Source organism: Dama dama, chromosome 8, assembly GCF_033118175.1.
Source record: "Dama dama isolate Ldn47 chromosome 8, ASM3311817v1, whole genome shotgun sequence".
NCBI classification, from domain to species: Eukaryota; Metazoa; Chordata; class Mammalia; order Artiodactyla; family Cervidae; genus Dama; species Dama dama.
In genome coordinates, this window is record NC_083688.1 from 1,141,256 (window position 1) to 1,165,566 (window position 24,311).

General features: G+C 58.1%; 1 protein-coding gene across 6 annotated transcripts in view; it reads left to right on the top strand.

Annotated features, from left to right (window-relative positions):
• The window catches only part of ARHGEF10L (Rho guanine nucleotide exchange factor 10 like), a 148,969-nt gene that overhangs the window by 31,984 nt on the left and 92,674 nt on the right, over window positions 1-24,311 (top strand). For all 6 annotated transcript variants that reach the window (XM_061148023.1, XM_061148025.1, XM_061148026.1 and 3 more), the window contains exons 2-4: window positions 2,515-2,590; window positions 11,431-11,616; window positions 12,375-12,414. In XM_061148023.1, the coding sequence (XP_061004006.1) occupies window positions 2,557-2,590; window positions 11,431-11,616; window positions 12,375-12,414 (260 nt within the window). In that variant the 5' untranslated portion in view covers window positions 2,515-2,556. The remainder of the gene's footprint in view (window positions 1-2,514; window positions 2,591-11,430; window positions 11,617-12,374; window positions 12,415-24,311) is intronic.

Sequence of the window (24,311 nt, forward strand, 5' to 3'; positions counted from 1 at the left end):
TTTTCCAGACAAGAACACTGGAGTGGGTTGCCATTTTCTCCTCCAAGAGATCTTCCCGACCCAGGGGTCGAGCCCACATCTCTTAAGTCTTCTGCGTTAGCAGGCAGGTTCTTTACCCCTAGTGCCACCTGGGAGGCCGTAAATAAACTATCAGTTCAGTCACTCAGTCGTGTCTGACTCTTTGCGACCCCCTGAATCGCAGCCTGCCAGGCCTCCCTGTTCATCACAAATTCCCGGAGTTTACCCAAACTCATGCCCATCGAGTCGGTGATGCCATCCAGCCATCTCATCCTCTGTCGTCCCCTTCTCCTCCTGCCCCCAATCCCTCCCAGCATCAGGGTCTTTTCCAATGAGTCAGCTGTTCGCATGAGGTGGCCAAAGTATTGGAGTTTCAGCTTCAGCATCAGTCCTTCCAATGAACACCCAGGACTGATCTCCTTTAGGATGGACTGGTTGGATCTCCTTGCAGTCCAAGGGACTCTCAAGAGTCTTCTCCAACACCACAGTTCAAAAGCATTAATTCTTTGGCGCTCAGCTTTCTTCACAGTCCAACTCTCACATCCATACATGACCACTGGGAAAACCATAGCCTTGACCAGATGGACCTTTGTTGGCAAAGTAATGTCTCTGCTTTTTAATATGCTGTCTAGGTTGGTCATAACTTTCCATCCAAGGAGTAAGCATTGTTTAATTTCATGGCTGCGATCACCATCTGCGGTGATTTTGGAGCCCAGAAAAATAAAGTCAGCCACTGTTTCCACTGTTTCCCCATCTATTTCCCATGAAGTGATAGGACCAGATGCCATGATCTTAGTTTTCTGAATGTTGAGCTTTAAGCCAACGTTTTCACTCTCCTCTTTCACTTTCATCAAGAGGCTCTTTAGTTCTTCTTCACTTTCTGCCATAAGGGTGGTGTCATCTGCATATCTGAGGTTATTGATATTTCTCCTGCTAATCTTGATTCCAGCTTGAGCTTCCTCCAGCCCAGCATTTCTCATGATGTACTCTGCATATAAATTAAATAAGCAGGTGGACAATATGCAGCCTTGATGTACTCCTTTTCCTATTTGGAACCAGTCTGTTGTTCCATGTCCGGTTCTGACTGTTGCTTCCTGACCTGCACATAGGTTTCTCAGGAGGCGGGTCAGGTGGTCTGGTGTTCCCGTCTCTTTCAGAGTTTCCCACAGTTTATTAAACTTCAATTAAAAGAGTGGTTGCACCACAGGGCACGCAGTGCGCTTCCTTCTGCGTAAAGAAGGCACGTGTGCAGACAAACAGGCCGTTGCGTACACGGCGCATTCTGGAAGGACTCCTAGAGATGTGTGACAGCGGTCACTCCTGGGGAATCTGAGAGACTGATTTTCATTGTACAGCCTCCGCTGTGTTTGGACTTTGAGAGACGGTGGAGCACGTGGTTATATAATGAGCACACGGTGGGTCCATGGACCGGGTTCACGCCCTGGCTCTGCCGGTCACTCGCTGTGTGATCTTGGGCTACTTCACTTAACCTCTCTGGGCCTCATTTTTGTCCTAACTTGGATGGATAGATATTAATATTTGTAAAGTGCTCAGTATAAGGTCTGAGGTATAGTAGGCACTGACTGCATAGATATTTGCTACTGTTTATCAATTGCTATTTACATGCATTCTATTTTTATTTAGGAAGCCAGTTAATGTAAACAGAGGCTTTAGGATTGGAAAGGAGAACAGGCAGGCAGCCAGTCTGCGGCAGGCACTGATTAGAAAGGAGGGTTTGGAGCTTTCCCTCCAGGGTCGAGCCCCTCCTCCCCCGGCTCAGACTCAGGGGTGCAGAGAGGGAGTGGGGAGAGCTCGGAGGGGTGCGCCTGGCAAGGTTGCTCCAGGGCCCAGCAAGCCCAGCAGAGGCTCTGGCGGCTCGGTCGCGGGCTCCTCCACCGCCAGGCCTGGAGACACTGCCCGCCCTGCTCCGAGCATTTGGGGTTCCGCCCCGATCTGGAGCCATCTGCCTCCACGAAGCCCTTTCCTTCCCTCGCACCCACGTGCCCGCCGGCCAAGCTCATGAGCAGCGCAGGGGGAGACAGAGAGAGAGTGGGCAGCCTTTGGTGGGGCCCACGGGGCGGGGGTGGCCCCAGGGCACCTGTGGTGACCAAGCAGCTACGAGCAGGAAGCGTCCGGCCGTGCCCGTGACCCTTCAGGCTGATCTGGCTTCTGGAACGCGGGGGCTGAGCGTGATCCGGCGTCCGAGGCTGGAGAGGGGCCACCTGCGGGCCCAGCTCGGAGGCGCTGGCTGGGCAGAGGGAGGCTGGGCTGGCAGGGCCTCCCGGGCGGTGGGTGGCCGTCCTGCAGCTGCTGGTCTCTCTGCGGGTTAATGATTCACCGTGCTCGCGCCGTCCTGGGCTCCCGAAGATGCTGGGAAACGGGCTGAGAGCGGCCGGCTGACGTGCACCTGTGGGTCGCGAGCCAGTGACCCCTCTCTGTGGCTGGAACTTTGGCCTCGAACGCCCTCTAATCAGATTCCTGGCCTTCTCTTCACAGGCGAGCGGCTGGACAGTGCTGGTCTGAGCTGTGCCCCGTCTGATGGCTTCCTCCCGTCCTCCTCAGGCTGCCGTAGGTACGGTCCTCTCCTCCTGCGTCCCGCCCAGGGCCTCGGACCCTGGGTGTGAATCCGGCCCCGCTGGCGGTTAGCTGGGTGTCCTTGGGCCAGTGGCCTCTGCAACAGGGAGATAATAGGAGGTGGGCTCTGGGGGGGGGTTGCCCACCTGAGGGCCCCTGGGGCGATGAGCAGGACCCCTGGGGCTGAGGCGCCCTCGGGGGTAAAGCTAAGAACTGCGAGTAGGAGGCAGGGGCTGGGGGTGGGGCTGCCCATCGTCTCCATCTGCTGAGGCACCAAAGCCGGGCCGTCCAGCCGTGGTGGGGTGGCCAGAGTCGGCGAAAAAAAAAAAGGAAAAATACATACTTACGCTGAAAAAAATTTTTTCATAGAAATTCAGTTTGATGTCCTGTATTTTTACGTGGTGATCCTAACAGTGGGCCCTGGACACTGCTGGTAGATCTGGACCACGGAGGAGCTGGGCTCGAGGCCGTCTGTCCCGCTGGGCCCAGCTTCCCGTCCTCTTGTTCTTCCTGGGGGGTGGCCGATGCAGAATGGTAATGAATAAGGGCAGCCTCTCGAGTCCAACCCTGCGGCTATTGCCGTGGGCCCGGCTCAGGGCCTTGGTGTCTCTCTGGCTGTCTCATCTCTCACAAGCAGGGTGTTAATAATGACAGCCTCTCCCATGTGATTGTAGGCTTTAGGTACAGGTGGGGTCCTGGCATGTGCTAACCAATGGCTCAGTGCCTGGGAAATGTTATCACTGGGGCGTTGACAGGACTGGCTGCCCGTGTTCCGCTCTGAGCCCCGGGGCCGAGCCCAGGAGGAATCTCTTCCCCCTTGAACCTGCATGTCCTTCTCCAGCAGGTAGGGGACCAGCATGCTGGGCCCGCCTCCTGCATAGCGTGGGCTGGCTTCCTGGGTCCCGGCCCCCTGGACTCGCTGGGGGCTCACTGGGGTTGGCTCTCTGGAGAAGGGGAATGTCCAGGAACATCACAGGCGTGTGTGGCTCCCTCCAGTTCTGCCGTCTGTCAGTCTGGGTGGGGAGAACTCAGTGCAGCTCTCAGTCACCCAGGGATGGGCCGTCTGACTTTCCCTTCTGATAAGGCGCCACGGCTAATTGTCTGGGTCTCAGGACCCTGGGAACAGAGTCTGGGGAAAAGGGCATTTCCTGATTCATGGCTGTGGCTTTGGGTTCCAGGATGTCCCCCGTCCCCGTCATCGGCACCCCACACCCTTTCTCCTCCACACCAAGGGGCCAGACGTGCAAACTGAGAGCAATTACTTTATGATGAAATCAATTCAGTTTCTTTAAGCAAACATTTGATGGGTGTATCTGATGTTGCAGGCTGATATCTGGTTGAAGCAGGCTCTTGGCCACTCTTTCCGATTCTCTGAGAGCTTCGCACTGTCTTCCCAGATAAATTCTAATCCCCCCACCTCCTCGCAGCGGTGTTCTCACCCCGTCATCCTCACTTGCGTCTTCGCTTGCACTGGGCCCCTCGCTGTTGTTCTCCGCCCCTCCTGTGGCCCCGGCCGCCCCACACCCTGAGCTGTCAGGCCCTTGCTCCCCGTTTCAGGCCCTGCACAAGGGCAGCCTGGTGCCGAAGCTGTGCCCCAGGCCCTGGCAAGCTCAAGCCCCCTCCTTTCTTTAGCACTGGCTCAGTCTTGGGGGTTTTACGTTTTTCTCTGGTCAGATCTGCCTGCCTCACCCTGCAGTGAACTCCTTGACATTGAGGGACAATGTCTTACTTTTGTTGCAATCTTCTGGCCCAGGGGTTCCTGGGAACAGTTCACTGGATACTGTACAATCTGTATGATTTGATTAGTCCATCCTAAAGGAAATCAGTCCCAAATATTAATTGGAAGGACTGATGCTGAAGCTTAAGCTCCAGTTGTTTGGCCACCTGATTCGAAGAGATGACTCACTAGAAAAGACACTGATGCTGGGAAAGATTGAAGGCGGGAGGAGAAGTGGACGACAGAGGATGAGATGGTTGGATGGCATCACCTACTCAATGGGCATGAGTTTGAGTAAACTCCAGGAATTGGTGATGGACAGGGAAGCCTGGCGTGCTGCGGTTCACGGGGTCACAAAGAGTTGGACACGACTGAGCGACTGAACTGAACTGAACTGATAGATTGCTGGGCTGACCGAAGCTATTTGTATTCTTTTTTTGATTTTTAAAGTGCAGTGTTTACTTGGCTGAGTCGGGCCTCAGTTGCGGCATGCGGGCTCTCTGTCCTGTCAGGCAGGGGCTTCGTTGTGACTCGTGGACTCTCTAGCTGTGGCCGTCGGCCTCGGGCGTTGTGGCGGGCGGGCTCAGCTGCTCCGCAGCATGTGGGGGCTTAGCTCCCGACCAGTCCCCTGAATCTGCCTCATCGCCGTGTGGGTTCCTAACCCCGGACCACGAGGGAAGCCCGGCTGTGTGTCCTCTTAGGGGGCTCGGTAAAGAATCTGCCTGCCAGTGCAGGAGACCCAGGAGATGCCACTTGATCCCTGGGTGGGGAAGATCCCCTGGAGGAGGGCATGGCAACCCACCCCAGTATTCTTGCCTGGAGAGTCCCTTGGACAGAGGAGCCTGGGGGCCACAGTCCGTAGGGTCACAAAGAGTCAGACAGGACTTAGCAACTGAACAACAACAAAGAGAGAAAATACAAAAGTAAACTAAGTCCCTGGACACAGCCCGGGGGCTGGGTCGCCTGGGGCTGCGCCTGGTCTGTGGATGGGGAGGCTGTCTCCATCTCACCCGGGGTCGGGGCCTGGGCTATATGACTCAAAGCGATAATAACAGTCATCGCGATAATGATTGGGGCTTCCCCGACGGCTCAGTGAGTAAAGAATCCGCCTGCAATGCAGGAGACACAGGAGATGCGGGTTTGATCCCTGGGTTGGGCAGATCCCCTGGAGGAGGAAATGGCAGCTCACTCGAGTGTTCTTGCCTGGAGAATGCCACGGCAGAGGAGCTCCTCTGCAGAGGAGGCCCGCAGTGCAGAGTCGCCCAGACTCAGACACGACCGAGTGACTGAACACCATGGTAATGGTGATGATCCGACGACCGTGACGGTAAACAGAATCGCTCACATTTAGCCTGCGCGCCCCTGCCTCCCAGGGATGCTTTAGTGTGTGCCGGCCCATCCCATCCTCCCCGCGCTCTGTCAGGCAGATACTCTTGCTGTTCTCATTCGATGGGTCAGGAAACTGCAGGCTGAGGGTGAAATAAGGCAACAATCACACGGCAGCCAGCACACAGGAGAGTCAGGGTCTGCACCCAGGCTCGTCACTGCAGCGACGCAGGTCGCGTGCAAAGGGAAGGCTCCCCACTGTCCGCCCAGCAGGTGCAAGTGGGCAGGACCGTGGGCCCTGAAGCCTCCTTGGTCAGGCCAGGTCTGACTCTGGTAGCCCAGAAATAGTCGTGGGCAGGGACTTCGTGGTCACTTACTCCAGTATTTTTAAAAACAACTTTTTGTATTTATTTATTTTCGGCTCCACTGGATCTTCACAGCTGTGCCGCCTTCCTCTAGTTGAGGCAAGCTGAGGCCACTCCCAGGTTATGGCGTGCAGGCATCTCATTTTTAAAAAAAAATTTATTTATTTCTGTATTCACGCCTGTGCTGGTCTCCCTTGCCGTGTGGGCTTCTCTCTCGTCGCGGGGCACAGCCTTCCCCCTGCGGTGGCTTCTCTTCTTGCGGAGCTCGGGCCCTCTCGGGCTTCAGCAGATGGAGGTGCAGATGCTTTGTTGCTCTGTGGGGTCTTCCCAGGCCAGCGATCGAGCCCTTGTCCCCCTCATTGGCCAGCGGATTCTCACCCCGGGGGCCACCGGAAGCGCCCTGGGCTCCTCGTCGCGGGGGCTTCTCCGGGTGTGGAGCGCCGGCTGTCCGCAGTCGTGGCCCCCGGGCTCAGCTGCCCCCGGCAGGTGGGATCTTCCCGCACCGGGGACTCGCTCTGTGTCTCGTGCACTGGCAGGCAGATTCTTTATCACTAAGCCACCGGGAAGCCGTATTCCAGTATTTTTAAGAGTCATTTAAAACTGCAGCCCATAGACCTGCCGGTAGGAGCGCGTGTGTGTATTCAGCAAGTCCTTATTCCGTGCCTGTCGTGTGCTGGGTACAGTACCAGGTGCTGGGAGTGCGACAGGGAGTGAGACAGACTGGAACGCCCGCCCTCAGGAGGCCTGCGCTCTGTAGAGGAGACAGACAGAAGGACGGGGAGAAGTGCAGCCTGCCACGTGCGGATAAGGCCGCAGAGACGGGCAAGGCGGGCAAGGTGCATCGGGAGCCACAGGTGTCACCCTGGGAGTTCCGGTCCCGGCAGCCTCGGTGGGAGGTGCAGGTGGTAAATAGCCCTGGAGGACCCGAGGGCGGGAGACGCTCCCCGGGGAAGGGGCAGCCTGGACCCCAGGACTGAGGTGCAAAGGCCCGGGGCAGCAGCAGCGCGGACACTTGCGTGGTCCAGCGAGGAGGGCCACGCGGCTGCAGGGAAGTGAGCGGGGGAGAGCGGTAGGGCGGGGTCTGTGCCACCCTGTGTGTGTGTGTGTGTGTGTGTGTGTGTGTGTGTGTGTGTAAAAATCCGGAACGGAAGGGTTGGCAGCAACAGCAAAAGTGATAGCACACGTGAATTTATTAATAGTATGGTGGTGGCTGAGTCGTCATGTCTGACTCTTGCTACCCGATGGACTGTAGCCCGCCAGGCTCCTCTGTCCATGGGATTCTCCACGCAAGAACAGTGGTCATTTCCTTCTGCAGGGATCTTTCCAGCCTAGGGATCGAACTCAGGTCTCTTGCGCTCAGGTGGGTCTCCTGCATTGCAGGCAGATTCTTTACTGACTGAGCCACCAGGGAAAGTCTATTAGTATTATAAAATTTTAAAAAACATCTTCAGTAAGCAATTTATAAAGCAAAAAGCTTCCCGGGAGCCCCCTAATTGATTTTATGATCCACCAGTGGGTTGAAAACCATTTGAAGATTACTAATATTGCTAGGAGAAATATCAATAACCTCATATGCAGATGACACCACCTTTATGGCAGAAAGTGAAGAGGAACTAAAAAACCTCTTGATGAAAGTGAAAGAGGAGAGTGAAAAAGTTGGCTTAAAGCTCAACATTCAGAAAACTAAGATCATGGTATCCGGTCCCATCACTTCATGACAAATAGATGGGGAAACAGTGGAAACAGTGTCAGATTTATTTTTCTGGGCTCCAAAATCACCACAGATGGTGATTGCAGCCATGAAATTAAAAGACGCTTACTCCTTGGAAGAAAAGTTATGACCAACCTAGACAGCATATTAAAAAGCAGAGACATTACTTTGCCGACAAAGGTCCGTCTAGTCAAGGCTATGGTTTTTCCAGTGGTCATGTATGGATGTGAGAGTTGGACTGTGAAGAAAGCTGAGCGCCGAAGAACTGATGCTTTTGAACTGTGGGGTTGGAGAAGACTCTTGAGAGTCCCTTGGACTGCAAGGAGATCCAACCAGTCCATCCTAAAGATCAGTCCTGGGTGTTCATTGGAAGGACTGATGCTGAAGCTGAAACTCCAATACTTTGGCCGCCCGATGTGAAGAGCTGACTCATTGGAAAAGACCCTGATGCTGGGAGGGATTGAAGGCGGGAGGAGAAGGGGACGACAGAGGATGAGATGGCTGGATGGCATCACCGACTCGATGGGCATGAGTTTGAGTAATCTCCGGGAGTTTGTGATGGACAGGGAGGCCTGGCGTGCTGCAATTCAAGGTGTCCAAAGAGTCAGACATGACTGAGTGACTGAACTGAACTGAACTGAACTGAATCTGGCCTCTGATGCAGCCTCTGGATTTCCTCTTGAATTCAGCATCATGGGACCAAGAGTCCAGGGGTTCAAGAGAGACTTCCAGGAGGCCTCTGGGCTGAGTGGAGAGTAGGAACCAAGGCAGATCAGCGTTCAAACCTGGCTCCCCACTTTCAGCTGGATGACTGGGTGCTTCAGCTCACCTCAAGAAATCTCTGTGGCCTCGTGAAAAGCGGGGGTGTTTGTGAGGCTTTGGCAAGAGTCACGTGGGCTCATCCTAGACTCCAGGTGTCTGCTTCTCCACCTCCGGGGGAGGAGCTCATGCCCCTGGCCATGTCACCGGCCAGAGGAGTCCACCCCGATGGCCTGTGCCTTAGGGCCCCAGAGCTCCCAGGAGCAGGGCCTGCATCCCCCCCATTGGTCTTGTTTCGGTCATCACCCCCAGGAGTCAGGGAGGAGGGTGAGCTCCGGCTTTCTACTGTGCTCACGCAGTGGAGGAAGGGGCTGCTGCTATTTTTCTTTAAGATTTTTTTTGATGTGGACCATTTTTCAAAAAGTTTTTATTGAATTTGTTACAATATCGCTTCTACATTTTAATGTCCCCCCCTCCCCCACTTTGGTCACATGGCATCTAGCATATTAGCTCCCTGGGCAGGCATCGAACCCCCACCTCCTACATTAGAAGTCAAAGTCTTAACGTCTGGACCACCAGGGAAGTCCCGGAAGGGGTTTCTTGAATTTCGTACACTTGCACCTGAAACATTCTGCTCTGGAACCCCCCCCCCACCCCAGTCACTGTGGATTTTTGGATTTTTCTCGTCAGAGCGACTACCGGAATCAGATACGCCCATCTGTCCATCAGCTGGTCTGTCCAGTTGCCTCTCTGCTCCATCCACCTCCCCACCCACTTGCTTATCATCTATGGACAGTCCTGTCCTCAGGGCCCTCGGGCTGGGAGGGGGCAGAAATGACAACAGGTATCATTGTGTAACACATCCCGGGCAGTGTGCCAAGAGCTACATCTGCTCCAGCGGTTCTCCACTGGGGGCAGTTTCGTCCCCCAGGGGACGTTGGGCTGGCAATGTCTGCAGACACTTTCGGTTGTCATAGCTGGAGAGCAGAGGCCAGGAAGGCTGGTTCACCTCCTGTAGTGGCCCCAACACACAGACCTCGCAGCCTGGACGCGAGGCTGAGGAACCCTGACCTACATCTCGGGTCACTCACGTCAGCTTTATAAGGTAGGTGCCCTTTCATCCTCCGCTTTACGGGGGAAGAGGCGAAGGCTCAGAGAGGTGAAAGGCGCTCAGACAGGACCCAGCGGGCCCAGAGCTCACGCCCTGAACTGTGTGACAGGAGCCGTGAGGGGTCTGCTCAGGGCAGCCCAGGGACGGGGATCAGCTTTAGACTTAAACCCGGCCGCGCTGTCCTTGGGCTTTAGTGTGGGCTGGGACGAGCTAGCTTGTTGCTCAGTCCCTACGTCGTGTCTGAGGTTTGCACAGGCCAGGGAGATGGGCTAAATGAACACTTGAGGTTCTGTTTAGGTTCAGATTCCAGGAAAGAAATCTTCCAAGGAAGAAGACTAGGAGACCTCAGCTGGATGAAACGGGCGGGAAGGCGAGGGCTTGTGTTGCCCTTTAGGATGGAGAGTCCATTTCTTCACCGTTTAATGAAAGTTTCTGAGTTACATCTGTTAGTCGCTCAGTTGTCTCCGACTCTTTGTGACCCCGTGGACTCTGGACTGCCAGGCCCCTCTGTCCATGGAGTTCTCCAGGCAGGAGCACTGGAGTGGGTTTGCATTTCCTTCTCCCGGGGATCTTTCCGACCCAGGGATCGAACCTGGGTCTCCCACACTGCAGGCAGATTCTTTACCGTCTGAGCCACCTGGGAAGCCCCGAATTCTACTTGTTGACTAAGAAAAAAATGCACAACCTACAAACTGAGAATGATGTTTTCCTTGGAGGACTTACTGAGGACTGAAGCCCTGGAGGACGCTCTCAGGTAGCTCTGAGGGTCTGCAGAGGACAGGGAGGAGCCAGGGTACATGAGTGTTTGCAACAGAGACCAGGCAGTGAGACCCTCAAAGCGTTACAGTTCAGGAAAACCAGACCCCTCAGGTTAACAAATTTCGCACTTTTTGTGGGAGATGCGAGAGGCTGGGCTTGTTGACGTCGTTTCTTCGGTGTGCGCTTCCGCTCTCTACAGCCTGTTCTTTCCCCCGAACCCCCCCAGGGCGCGCCACCGGAGGGGGGGGGGGCTGCGTGTCCGATGCCCTGATGCCTGTCACATCCTTTGTTTACCGACCTGGCTGGTGATGTTTGTCTGCATACCCCAGGCCGGGACCTGTCCCCTTCAAGGGGGCAGAACAGATGGTTACACATGTTACAGGAGCCGATGAAGAGACCGGGAGGCAAAGACAGAGAAGGGATGCGGGTGGGAGCCTGCCCTGCCTGAGTTCAGCTTTCAGGGATGACGAGGCAGACCTGGCCCCGAAGGGGGTCTCCCAGGAGGGAGCAGCAGGCTCTGAGGCCGGGAAGCCCTCCAGGCTGGGAGCGTGGCCCCCAGCCCCGCCGCAGCTGGTCTGGGCCCTGGTTCTCCAAACTGGCTGTCTTCAGGCCCCAACACTCCCAGATAGCTGCTCCCTGCTCTGTGCGTGCAGAACAGCGCAGGGCGCCCATCGAGGCTGGATGTGCTCATTTGCACGTATGCAAAATGTACAGATGGAAACACACACGTGGAAATACACCCAAAGGTGTGTGCCCGCGCCCCCCTCCCCAGGCAGATGCATTTATAAACCCCTCCTTGCTTACAAAATAGGGAAATAGAAAACAAGAAAGTCAGAGGCTTCCTTGCATTCGAGCCCAGATGCACTCACCTCGGAAGCCTGTCCCTGCCCTCCACGGACTGCCGTCTGTTTAGAGTCCCAACCCAACCCCAGGCCCCTCAGGGGACAGGAGGGCCCCCTGGCCCGGGCATGGGTTTGATCTCATCCCTGGGACCTGCCCTCACTTGGACCCCAGCTGCTCCCCACTTGCAGCCGTCTCTCTGGACCAAATGCGGAGACCCTGCCGCGGGCTAACTCCTCCTTCCTTCCAGGAGATCCGCTGCTTCCCGGAGGCCCAGGCCCCTCCCCCGAGGCGGAAGACGACCCTGGCGAGGCCTTTGAATTGGACGACAGCGACGATGACGAGGACACTAATGCCGGCCCAGGCGTCCCAGGCGCCGCGCAGGAGGCGGAGGCAGACACACCCCTGATCCACTTGGACTCCACCCCCGTCGCCGGTAAGGTGCTCTGGGAGCCCGATATCTTCACGGCTCAGGGTCTGCAGGACTCCAGGGCGCTCAGGGCCGCCTGGGGGCTTCCGGCTCCCCGTGATGAGCCCGATGTCTTCACGGCTCAGGGTCTGCAGGACTCCAGGGCACTCAGGGCTGCCTGGAGACTTCCAGCTCCCCGTGATGCCTCGTGCTGTCCCCAGGACGCGGGGACCAAAGAGAGACCGTTGGGCAGAAGCTACATCCCATCGCTTCCCTTGGGCCCTGGAGATTCCTAGCATGCCTGCAGCATCTGGTGCGCTCTGGCACGTCGTAAATGGAAGCGACTGGCCGTCGGTTGTGCTTCGGGGGCAGTTAGCGCCCAGGGCTTGTCTCTCCCAGGCTCCCCCTCCCCGCAGCTCCTTCCAGGGAGTCACCCCAGCTGGAGCAGCCTCCTCCCAGAGCCCTGTGGGCGGGAAGGCCCCCGATAAGACCCGTGTGAAACAGCAGCCTCTGTCCTCAGGAGGGACTGGGGACTAGACCAGCAGGAACTTCCTGCAGGCTTGGGGGCAAGGAGCTCCTTGGGGAGCTGAGGGTGGGGGCAGGTGAGAGCCAGCAGGGCGACCGGTTCTGGTAGGAGGTGGGCCGCGGCCATGGGGTGGGGAGGCCGGCAGGACAGGCAGGAGAGCCCCACAGGACAGTGTGGGGCCGGGGGAGGCCGGGGACGGGGCGGGGTGTGCTGAGTCCCGGCCGCCGGCCTGATGGACGCTCCTGTTCACCTCCCGCAGACCTAGAGCCTGAACCAGAGCCCGCACGGCCCCAGACGCAGTAAGTGAGCCTCCTTCCTTTGCTTTGGCGGCTGGAAAACGGGGAGAGACTGGGCGGGAGGTGTGAGAAGGGGTGGAGCTGCAGCCATGGGGGCTCAGGGCAGGCCTTGGCTAAGGACCTGCTGGGCCGGAGGGAAGAGGTCAGTCCTGAAACGTGTTGCTTTTTCCTTCACTGTCCCCACGAGCCTGTGAAATACTAAGCAGGTCTTGCTCCACACCCTGGCTTTGCCCCTTGCCAGCTGCATGGCTGGAAGGAGTCACAGAAACACTCCAAAGTCAGGCTGTGTGTGTCAGTCGGTCAATTGTGTCCAATCCTTTGTGACCCCATGGACTGTAGCCCGACCAGTCTCCTCTGTCCTTGGGGATTCTCCAGGCAAGAATACTGGAGTGGGTTGCCATGCCCTTCTCCAGGGGATTTTTCCCTACCCGGGGATCAAACCCAGGTCTCCTGCATTGCAGGCAGATTCTTTACTGTCTGAGCCACAGGGAAGCCCCCAAAGTCCGACTGTTTGTATGCAACATAGAAGCAATGAAGTGTCCCCTCCACTGGGTTGTGGCTGGGAATTAACAGCTCTCTGGTGTCACCTGCCGCCATGGTCTTTGGCATTGCTGCTTATTCTGCTCCCTTTCCTGTGACTGCTGCTGGGGACTCTGCCCTTCTCCACCTGGGAGCCTGTCTGAGGCAGAACAGCCTAACGGCTAGCAGTCTGGGTATCACGTCACCCCCTGGGCCAGGTCTGGCCACCGTCCTGGTGTCCGTCTCAGCCCTCCAGGTCTTGGTTTTCTTGTCTGTAAAGTGGGCCATTGCCGCCTCCATAGAAGAGTGAAGAACCGTTGGGTCAGACCCCTGGGGACATCGCAGGCACCTAATCAAGGCGGCTTTACCACTGTTCCGTCTGTGGTCTTGGCAAGCTGGACGGTGCGTTTGGGTTTGGGGGCCGTGCAACCCAAGGGCTTTAAGAGCTCTGCTCGTGGCTGCTGACTACCAGGCTTTGGGGACCTGGGTGTTTAGAGAGTCCCCTTCCCTGGTGGCTCAGATGGTAAAGAATCTGCCTGAAATGCGAGAGGCCTGGGTTCAATTCTGGGGTCAGGAAGACCCCCTGGAGAAGGAAGTGGCTGCCCACTCCAGTATTCTTGCTTGGAGGAGCCCATGGACAGAGGAGTCTGGCAGGCTTCAATCCATGGGGTCTACAGTCCATGGGGTCGCAAAGGGTGGGACATGACTGAGTGACTTTCACTCTCACTTCTAAGGAAAGCCTCAGTGGTTGATGGCCCGGGCATCTGGGACCTGGAGTTTAAATCCTGGTTGGGAGGTGGGGACGATCTGAGCCTAGTTTTGTTTTCTTGGAGTGAGCTGAATCTGGGGAGCTGACTCTCAGGCAGGTGTTGCCAACCTGGAGATGCAGGTTATGGCCCAGGGCCCCTGGAGCCAAGGCAGTTCTGGATTCAAATTCAAGCCTGGGACACCTTGTTTGTGCTCGTTTGCCTGTGGGAGCGAGTGGACCGCGGGAGGGCTTCTGCTGGGCCTGCTCCTGGGTAACTGATTACGGCCAGAAGCAGGGGCCAGGCTCTCCTCCCTGACTGGGGACCTGAAATGAATCAGTGCTTCTGCACCTGGCCTGGCAGTCCCGTCCTGGGTGATCTCTCAGGGGTTATGTCCCTCCAGGGTGGGCCGGGCGAGAAGCCACCGGCAAACTCCATCTGGGCAGGGATACTGACGCGTCCAGGTGGGCACAGGGGACCGGGACACTGACGGGGAGGGGCTGTGGTCTTGGCTGAGCACGGGAGCGTGAATTCACCAGTGGAGAGAGGGGAGGGGTCTGTGTACACAAGGAAGCCGCGGAGCGGGCACATGTGTGTGAGTGTGTGTGTGTGTGTGAGTGAGAGAGAAGCGGTGTGGGCGCCCAGCCAGCCAGGGCTCCCCTCCCAGGGGTCTGGCTCTTGGCTCTCTCAGGCCACCCTCACTCCCTGGTCTCTGGATCAGGACACGGCAGCCCGGCCCGGCCCCGCCCACCTCCGCTGTGTGTCCCGGAGGCTGGTGATGGCGGCCAGAGGGGAGAGCGTGTCTGGCCGGCGCTGGCCCTGCGCAGAGGCCTGGTCGCGGCGGCTCTGTCGAGATGGCCCAGCGCAGGTTGCCGGTTCTGGGCAGGAGCCCCGCCTCCGCTGTACCCACCGCCCGCCCTCCCCCTGCTCCTGGAGTCGGCCCAGCCCCCGTGAACACCAGCCCCTGGAGCTTCCAATCCTCTCTGAGCCGTTCGCCAGCTGGGTGGCTCTGGGCTGTCTGTGAAGCTCTCCGGGCCCCAGTGTCTGCCTCTGGGAGGTGGAAATGGCATCCGCCTCAAAGAGTCCTGAGGAATAAGAGGCTGGTGGGGGAAGCACTCTATACCCACACCGGGCTTGCTGCTGTCCCGCTCCTGACCAGCCCGGATGTTCCCAGTGCCGTGGGCCGGGGGCAGAGTCACCGCGCCTCTGACTCCTGGCTGGGCCTGTTCCGCCGGCAGCTGTGGTGGTACCAGTGGTTAGAGACCCGCCAGCCAGTGCGGGAGACATAAGAGACACAGGGTCCATCCCTGGGTCAGAGAGACCCCCTGCAGGAGGGCGTGGCAACCCACTCCGGTATTCTTGCCTGGAGGATCCCACGGACAGGGGCCTGGCGGGCTACAGTCCACAGGTAACAAGGAGTCAGACACGACTAAGGGGCCTTGGCAGGCATGTGAGTGAGGATCACTGTGAGATCCCTCACTGGGGCAGACATTCACGGCCCGCGGAGTGTGGACGTCACTGGGAGTGCTGAGACTTCCAGTCCAGCCCCTCCACTTTGCAGACGCAGACTGAGGGCGGGCCTGCCCCCAGGCCTGGGAGACTCCTCCTCCAGAGTCTCTGTGGCTCACTTACGTTCCTGCTCCTTCTCTGGATGGTGAATTTCCACTCTGGTCTCCTCTGGGAGAAGAGCCATTCCAGATTGCTTTCCTTCTCCTTGTTATCCAAGAGAAAGGGGAAAACAAATCTTGATTTTCTTTCTTTTTTTTAAAAAAATTTACCCCAACCTAGTCACTAAGCAAACGTTGCTTCGAGAAAAACAAAACTCCCCAGGGAGGACGTTTCACCTCTTTACACTCATTTCCTTCACGGCTCCTGCCCCGAGGCTTGGAAATGGCCTTGGGCTCTGTCTGGCTGCCTACCTGCCCTGCGGAGACGCAGGAGCTGCCTGGCCCCGGAGCCGAGCCCGTTAGAGTCACTGCCCACATCAGGGCCGAGCTGCTGCCTCCACGCTGGGGAGGGCGGGAGGCAGGACCGCCCCAGCCTTCCGCATCCCAGGCGGGAGCTGGGTGTGTGAAGTGAGGCCTGGATCCCGGGGTTCGAGGGCCCAGGAGCTTGGTTCTGAGCTGCATGGACCTGGCTTCAAGTCTCACCTGTTACTCACCAGCTGTGTGTCACCAGGAAAGTTGTTTTCTCAAAGTTCTTTCTTAACCAGTAAAACGGGGATGATAAATCAGTACCACGGGGATAATTCTGTGAGGTGTACTTAAATCAACGTTTATTCGGTGCTGTATCCTCCTGGCATGTGTTGGCTCCTCTGGATGGATTTGCTTTTGTTCTTCTGGGGCCTGGTCTGGATGTGGCATTAGGGGAACTCGCTGGGGTCTGGCCCCAGGAGTCAGCAGCCCTGGGTTGGATCCATCTCCCTGACCCGGCTACAGAGGATCACAGCTGGGCCGGCTGGGCCTGTGTTACGAGGATGCCCGAGGCTGCTGGGGGGTCCGGGTGACCTGGTCAGGGCCGCTGGGCCCATTTTTGGCCTTGAGGCCTGAGGACTTCCGGGTCCCTTCACCTGGAGAGGGGGCGTTGCCTGCTGGAGGCAGCCAGGCTGATGGGGAAGCAAAGTTGAGGGCATTGATGCCAGTGTGCTGTGCCAAGGCCCCTGGGGCGATTTCAGGGTCGTCCCCCCGCCTCAGTCCAGGGGTGAGGATGGCTGGGACTGCGTACGTCCTTCACAGTGCCCAGCGGGCTGCGGCCGCCTTCTCTCTCTGCAGCGGGCCACGCTGTCTGATGATAGCAACCGCAGCAGCCGCTGATGATGATAGTAATGGTAGTGACCGCGTTCACCAAGCTAAACGCCCAGTCCCATCTGCGTCTCCCCTCTCCAGCAAGTGGCCAGCTTGTTACCCACTCACAGGTGGGGAGATCTAGGCTCAGGGAAGCTGGGCTCTGCCCCCAGGAGTCAGACAGACCTGGGGTTGCAGATCGACTGTGCCTGTTCATTCACCAGGGCTTCTCTGAGCAGAGGCCAGCTGTTTGACCCGCACACTACCCCCAAGGGTGCCCTGACGACTCTGGGTCCAGGCTCAGGACCCCAGACCTTGGTTCACGCTGGGGGATGTGGCCGGCTCCACACGGCCAAGCCCCTCTGTGTGGTTTACTGGGGGGTAGGAACTCTGCCTCTTGTGAGAGCTGACTTGACCTCTCTAAGCTCTTGGGAGAGCAGTTTTAAGCTGTCACTGCAATGACGCATAGACCCCATCTGGGGAGCCAGGCAGAGTGGCCTCGACTCTGCCGGTGTGCTTCTGTGTGGGGCCCCTTCCCTTAAGACAGAAGCAGAGTCAGGCAGCCCCCTCCCCTCTGGCCCACGCGTGGTCTTGTGATGCTTGAGGGTGGGGGGATCTCTCTCTGCCTGCAGGGCGGCTTCGTGGGGACAGGCGTTCTTCACGGTGGGGGGTGGGGGTATTTTGTCTGCTGCTTGGTCCTCACGGCTCAGCGCGGAGCCAGTCCAGGGCCGGTGCTGAAGGCATCCCTGCTGAATGAACAAGGGTTCTGATGGGCAGAGGGGCAGGTCTGTGGGGCGATTCTCAGTGTCTGTGAAAAGGAGGCAGAATCTCTGAACCAGGCTCTGGCCCACGGCTGGCGGGGGTGAGGACGGGCCAGCGGGAAGGGAGGCGTCCGGGGTGGAGGGGCTGGCCCGGCCGATGCCGTGGGGTCAGCTGCCTCCCTGAGCGCTCTGAGCTGCGTGTCTCCTGTGGGCGATCTCATCTCCCGGTGACGTGGCCCCAGGCGGCGGGGTCACTCGCTGTGCCCGCTTTGCAGACCGGGAACCGAGGCCTAGAGCGTTGAAGCAGTCTGGCCGAGCTGTCACGGAGCTGGTCAGTAGCGGGGCTGGAGCCTGTCTGACTGCAGAGCCACCCGTCAGTGGGAGCTCGTGGAGCCTGCCTTTCTCGTGCACTTTGAACCCTGCACACTCACGGCTGCCGTGAGCGCCTAGCACAGGGCTCTGGCTCCCTGTTTTCCTGGACGCAGGCCACTTCCCACCGCCATCCCCACGGCCCCCCGCGGCCTTGGCATTTCCTGTTGGCTCCCAGCCTGTCTGCAGGGACTCTCAGTGGCTCCAGGAGGTCCCTGTCCTGCCCCTTCCTGGCTTATCCAGACAAGATGGACTGTGTTACCTACGGGCGGGCATCACCTGGGTGGGCCCAGTGGGATCGCGAGGATTTCCGTGTGGGGGGCGGGGCAGGGTCAGAGAGGGATCGAAAGAGTCACGTTGGCTTTGAAGACGAGGGGCCACGGGGCAGGGCTGCTCCAGAGGCCCGAGGGGGCAGGTTCCCCCAAGAGCCCCCAGGAGCCGGCCCCGCCAGCACCTTGCTTCTGCCCCAGTGAAACGCTCTGTGGGCGCCTGACCTTTGCAGCTGCAAGTTGATACATCGGTATTGTGTGAAGTCACTCAGTTTGTGGTCATTGGTCACAGCCGCAGGAGGAGACCAACGCAGCAAGCTTGGGAAGAGGGGCTTATTGTGGGTCCCCTTGTGCAGCCCCAGAGAGGCGCCCTCACGGCTCCCAGGAGCTCGAGCGGCCGGTGGTGGTGCTGGGTTCACAGCCGGCGGGCGGGGGGCGGGCAGGGGCTCTCTTTGCTCTTCCTTCGAAGCCCCCTGCCCACCCAGGTCAGCCCTTCCGCTCCGTCCTCCCCCCCTCCAGCCTGCATCTCTGTACTGAGTGCCTGCCCATGCCAGGCACTGTGGCGACCGAGGCGGATCGTGCCTGCCCCGGGGGGGCTGATGGGCGGTGTCTGGGTGCATTTATCAGCTCTGGAGCCAGGTAATAATGGCCTGCACGTCTTCTGCATGTATTACTCACCAGGCCTTGTTCTAAGAGACTCGCCTGCCTCCATTAATCCTAAAGGCACTCTGGCGGGGGCTCTGTCACCCCCGTTTTATAGGCGCAGAGAACACACGTCGTCAGCCTGAGGTCACGGAGCGGGGAGGAGGCAGAGCCTGGGTGCTTCCAGCGCCGAGCTCTGTGCTCTCTGGTTTCGATCCCGCCCGCCCTCCACATCCCAGACCCGGGCGGTCGTGGTCTGATCTGCCTAACCTTCCAGGTGGTCTCTGAAGTGGAGGCTGGATGAGACGTGAGGACCAGACGCTGTCAGCGAGCTGCTCGCCTCACTCAGCATCTCCGAAGCGTGCGGGTCTGTCCCGGGCGGCTCCAGGCCCCCGAGGGGCCCTGCACCAGCCAACCCATTGCTCAGTGTCCCCTGGGATGTTTCCCTTCTCCCTTTCTTTCTCTTAATTTCTCTTTTGGTAATAGTCATGCATATTTATTATAGAAAAGTTGGAAAGTGCAGAAAGTGATATGCTAAGAGCAACCTTTAATTCTACCGCTGGAACACATCCTGCTCAGCTTCTTTGCTTTGTATGTGAAGTGCACACACACATTTTATGGAAGCCTGGTTTTATTGCACGTGCTGGTTCCCCGCTCACCTTTTGACCTAATTACAGAGGGTGAGCGTTTTCCCACGGGAAACTGTATTCAGCACCCCACAAGGCTCTTGGCTTGCTAGGGGAGCTGTCTCTCCGGGGTGTGACCTCAGAGCCGACGTCAGGGAGTGGGTGCGAGCGCCCCGGAGCAGAAGGCCAGGGTCTGCGCGGTGGGATCAGGGTCGTGTTGAGGAGGTTCCCCGGGCGTCTTGGTGCTCACCCCCAGTGAGGGCTGTTTTATAGACACCACGTTGGGGGCCCCTCCTCCGACTTCCTGGGACTTCCGCCCGCTCTGCTCATTCCGTGAGGGGATTTGTGACCGTGTGGGGGGTGGCATGGGACAGGTGGGCCCAGGACCCTGCCGTACGTGAGGGGTGGCCGGGCTGCAGTGTGAAGAGGTGAGCGTGTGCAGGGACCCCGTGACTGGAGGGGTGCAGGGGAGGAGGGGGAAGGGAAGTGGTGTCCTGGGTGTGTGGGAGGACTTATCCTTGCCAGACCCTCTGCCGACAGTTTTACAGGCCTTCTTCATCTACTCCTTGGGACCCTGAGAGGGAGGTATTGCTGCCCCATTTCACAGATGTGGAAACCGAGGCACAGAGAGGCGCTCAGTGCTGGACGCGTGTTATCTCACTCAGTCCTCACAGCAGGAAGCAGAGCACTTATTCACCCTGTCACGCGGCCGCTCCGGGATGTTAAGCCACGGTCCTGGTCTGCAGCCACGGGGCAGAGCCGCGGGCTCATCCCAGGGCTGTTGGCTCCGGAACGTGTGTCTCTTCCCCCTTAAGTCTGTAATTCCGCAGTTCTCAACCCTGTCGGCACAGTGGAGCAGCAGGAAGCTTTAAATATACGGCTCCCTGGGCCCCTCTGGACCAATGGGACAGAATCGCAGGGCAGGCCCCAAGTCTGCATCTCAGAGGAGCTTCCCAGGGGACTGCAGTGAGCAGCTCTGTGAGCCTTCTACCCAGGTGATTTCCAGGGGCCTCCTGGCTTTAATGTGCCACACGAACTAGAAAATGGCCAGGGCTGGAATCTGGCAGCAGGCTTCCCCTGGGCCTGCTGGTTTCTGCCTTTCTTCTGTCTCTTGGATTTCGGGACGGTGGAAGTGGTGCTGCTGGGGGGCGTTTCTCCAGGGGTGATGCCAGGAGTCGGGCCACGTCGGGCAGGCCCTGCCGCCCCAGCCCTCCCCGCCGTCTGCTGCAGACTGGGTTTGCTCCAGGCCTTATAAGGCTCATGTTATTCTGGTCCTTTCAGTCCCCAAAGGTGGAATTCTTCCCTCTTCATATGTTTCATAGCTTGTCCTGAAAAGGGCTTCCCGGGTAGCTCAGCTGGTAAAGAACCCGCCTGCCATGCAGGAGACCCCGGTTTGATTCCTGGGTCGGGAAGATCCCTGGAGAAGGGATAGGCTACCCACTCCACATATTCTTGGGCTTCCCTTGTGACTCAGCTGGTAAAGAATCTGCCCGCAATGCGGGAGACCTGGGTTCGATCCCTGGCTTGGGAAGATCCCCGGGAGAAGGAAACGGCTCTCCCCTCCAGTATTCTGGCTGGAGAGAATAAGGCATCTGGAATACTCTGTGTGTGGGGGGCTAGGTGCGTGTGTGTGCCCAGCCAGCCAGGATCCTCAGATCATACTGGTCTCGGGGGTCTTCTCCCTGACAACTCACCCTGTGTAGCCTCTGGGAAGGGACCCCGGGAATCCGCTGAGCAATGGGGCCCAGCAGCAGCAGGGCTGGGGGCACTGCCATTCTTGGAGTGGGGCTTCCTGTCTTTGAAATAGGCTGGGAGGGACTTCCCTGGTGGTCCAGTGGGTAAGACTCCACGCTCCGAATGCAGGGGCCTGGGTTCCCTCCCTGGGCAGGGAGCTAGAGCCCCATGCCACAGCTAAAGATCTCGAATGCCCTGTGCCCCAACTAAAACCCGGTGCAGCCAGATAGATTGTAAAAATAATAAATAAATCAACAAAATAGGCTGGGGGGACGGGGGCATCCGTCATCACCGAGTGTCCCCCGAGTGAAGGGGCTGACGGAACGGGGCGACCAGGACAAAACAGGTCCCTGCGGTCACAGGACACTCACCCTCCTCGTCCCGGGCTTGTCCCTGGAGTCAGAGGTGGCGGGCTGAGAAGGTGCCTTGAGCTCCGCGGTGGCCTCCTCAGTCTGAACGCCGCCATGGGGGCCTGGGAGACCGCTCCTATCCTTCCGCCGCCTCTTTCCCGCCCGGCCCCTCCTCCTCGGCTCCTCTCCTTGGCCTGCAGGGACAGTGGCCTCACCTTGTAAGAAGGTGGCCTTTCTGCACCTGCAAGCTGAGAGGCATTAGACGTGCAGGAGGCTCAGATAAGGGCGAGATAATTGGCCTCTTATTGCTTTTTTATGGCTCTTTCATTATCTGAAACCTTTGGGGAGGCCCCAGGAGGAGTGTTTGCCCGCAGGGAGAATTAGATTTTCCTGCCAGGCGGCAGCTGGGAGGGGCTGGCCCTGGGTGGGCGCAGGGTGGGTGGGGTATGGCCGTGGCAGGCAGCCAGAAGGGCCAGGGCGGGTGGAGGCCCCCCCTCATTTCCTGCCTTGCCCACTGCTTCCCTTGCCTGGGGGGGGGGGCGTCTCTTCCCTCCCCCTGCCTGGGGTCGAGGAGGACGAGACTTTGCAGGTAAATGGCAGATCTGGCGCTTGCTGGTCAGATGATCTGGGGCAAGGTAATTGCCTATTCTGAACCTCACTTTTCTCATCTGTAAGATGGTCATAAAAGGACACGCACTTGTCCTCAAGCATTCTGCAGAGCCCTGGGTGCAGAGGAGATACCCCAACATGCAGGGCATGGGGGGTGGTGGTCTCTAGCCAGGCCTGGGAAGGCCTGCCCACCCATGGGCACCAGCCTCTTCCCTCCTTAGGGGCTCCTGGTCTCTCTGCTTCCCTCGGCTGTGGGGACAGTCAGGGTGGGCGTGAGGGTGACTGTTGGAACCCCGCTTCCCCACCCAGGAAGCCAGGACCAGTGCCCTGACAGCTGCTCAACAGAAGCCCAGCCCAGACCAGCATCTCTAGTTGGGCCAGTGGCTTAGACCTACGCTGTCCTGTTCGGGGGCCACTAATCACATGTAGCTGTTTAAATTACTTAAAATGAAATAAAATGAAAAAGTAAGTTCACTATGTTTTGATAATGTGAAAAACAGGGGCTCATATTTTCAACCCCACCATGGCTTTTAGTATGTCATAAAATATTTCCAGATCCATTCTAAAGTTGTCTGACTTCACCCCCAAATACCCACATCTGTTCTCGATGTCACCTTTCGAAATTACCCAGGGCCTTCTCCCATGTCCTCTAGTGGAGACACCTTGCTGCTGGGTGTTCCGATTTCTCCAGGACAGAGCCTTGAACTTGTGTCTCTGACGCTGTCTATGCTGAGCACTCTTTCTCTCCTTTTGAAAACACGGATGGGAGAGGAGTCAAACGAGGTTCCGTGGCCTTGTGGCACAGTGAACCTGCTGTCGGTGAAGGTCTGAATGCAGATTCCCTCCTTCCACGTGGTCTGGTGGGAAGAACACAGACTGGGCAGGCGGACAGTCCAGGCTGCAGGCCCCAGCTCCCTTGGACGAGCCAAGTGACTTTGGGTAGAGTCATCAAGACTTTGAGAGGCTCAGTTTTCCCATCTTAGAGTGAGGACCGCGCTGCCTGCCTCACGTGCATTCCTGTGAAACGAAAGGTGTGAACATGGGTGAAGCCCCGCAAGCAGCGCCCAGCGTGAGCTTCCAGGAGCCGCGCGTCGTCCCGGTCGCCAGCTCAGAGCAAACTTCTTAAAGTTCTTACTTTGTGTTGGGGTGCAGCCAGTTAACAGTGTGATAGTTTCAGGAGAAGAGGGGAGGGACTCAGTCATACACGTGTCCATCCTCCCCCGAATTCCCCCCCATCCAGGCTGCCACAGAACGTGAGCAGAGCTCCTCGTGCTATAGAGTAGGACCTTGTTGGTTATCCGTATTAAATGCAGCAGCGCGTACAGGTCCCTCCCAAACTCCCTAAGTATCCCTTCCCCTCATCCTTCCCGCTGGCAAACATAAGTTCGTTCTCTAAGTCTGTGAGTCTATTTCTGTCAAAACAAACTTTCAGACCATGCTGACTTCAGCTGGAATGGTTTGGTTCCATCTGTGCTTATCCGAGTGGCTGGACGCGGTGCTTTGAGGCGTCTCCTGGTTAAGAAGATGGTGACCTGGGACTGTTGTTAGCGACTAGGGCTCAGCTGGCTCCCTCCAGACCAGCTCTGTCCCATCTTGACCTTGACTTCCTGCTGACAGAAAGCGTTATCCCAGGACTGAAACGTGCCCCTCACCCCCGGGGTGACTCTGCTCACTTCTGGCAGCAAAACTGGAGTTGAGATGCTTCTCCAGTAGTGCGGAGCTTAGGCCTGCGCCATCCCGTCTGGGGGCTGCTAGCCACATGTGGCTACTTAAAGTTACCTAAAGAGAAACAGAATGAACAATTAAGTTCCTTAGCCACACGAGTTCCACCAGCCGCCTTCCACATGCTCCGTAGCCACGAGTGGCTCCTTGGACAGCAGAGGTGTGGTATGTTTTCACCGTCACAGCCGCCTACACTCTGTTACTTGAGACGCAGTCCTGAGGGCCCAGCTTCGGGACCCAGCAAGCTGGCTTCACCGTCCGGCTCTGCCACTCACGGGCCCTGTGATCCTGGGCGGGTTCCTCTGCCGTGCCCTGCAGAGCAGGAAGGATGTTACGATCTGCCCGAGAGTCACTGGGGAGGCGAGGCCATGGGCCAGCTCGAAGGAGGGGTCCTTGCCTCTCCCTCCTCCTCCCCTCCTCCCCCCTCCCCTCCCCCCTCCTCCTCCTCCCCCCTCCCCTCCCCTTCCTCCCCCCTCCCCTCCCCTCCCCTTCCTCCCCCCTCCCCTCCCCTCCCCTTCCTCCCCCCTCCCCTCCCCTTCCTCCCCCCTCCCCTCCCCTTCCTCTCCCCTCCCCTCCCCTTCCCTTCCCTTCCCCTCCCCCTCCTCCCCTCCCCTTCCCCCTCCCCCCTTCCCCCTACCTTCTGGGTGGCAGATGTGGCTTTTTTTTGGGGGGGGGCATGGGCTTTATTTTATTTACTTTTGGCTGTGTTGGGTCCTAACTGTGGCCCACAGGCTGTTTTTTGCGGCACAGGCCTCTCTCTAGTTGGGGTG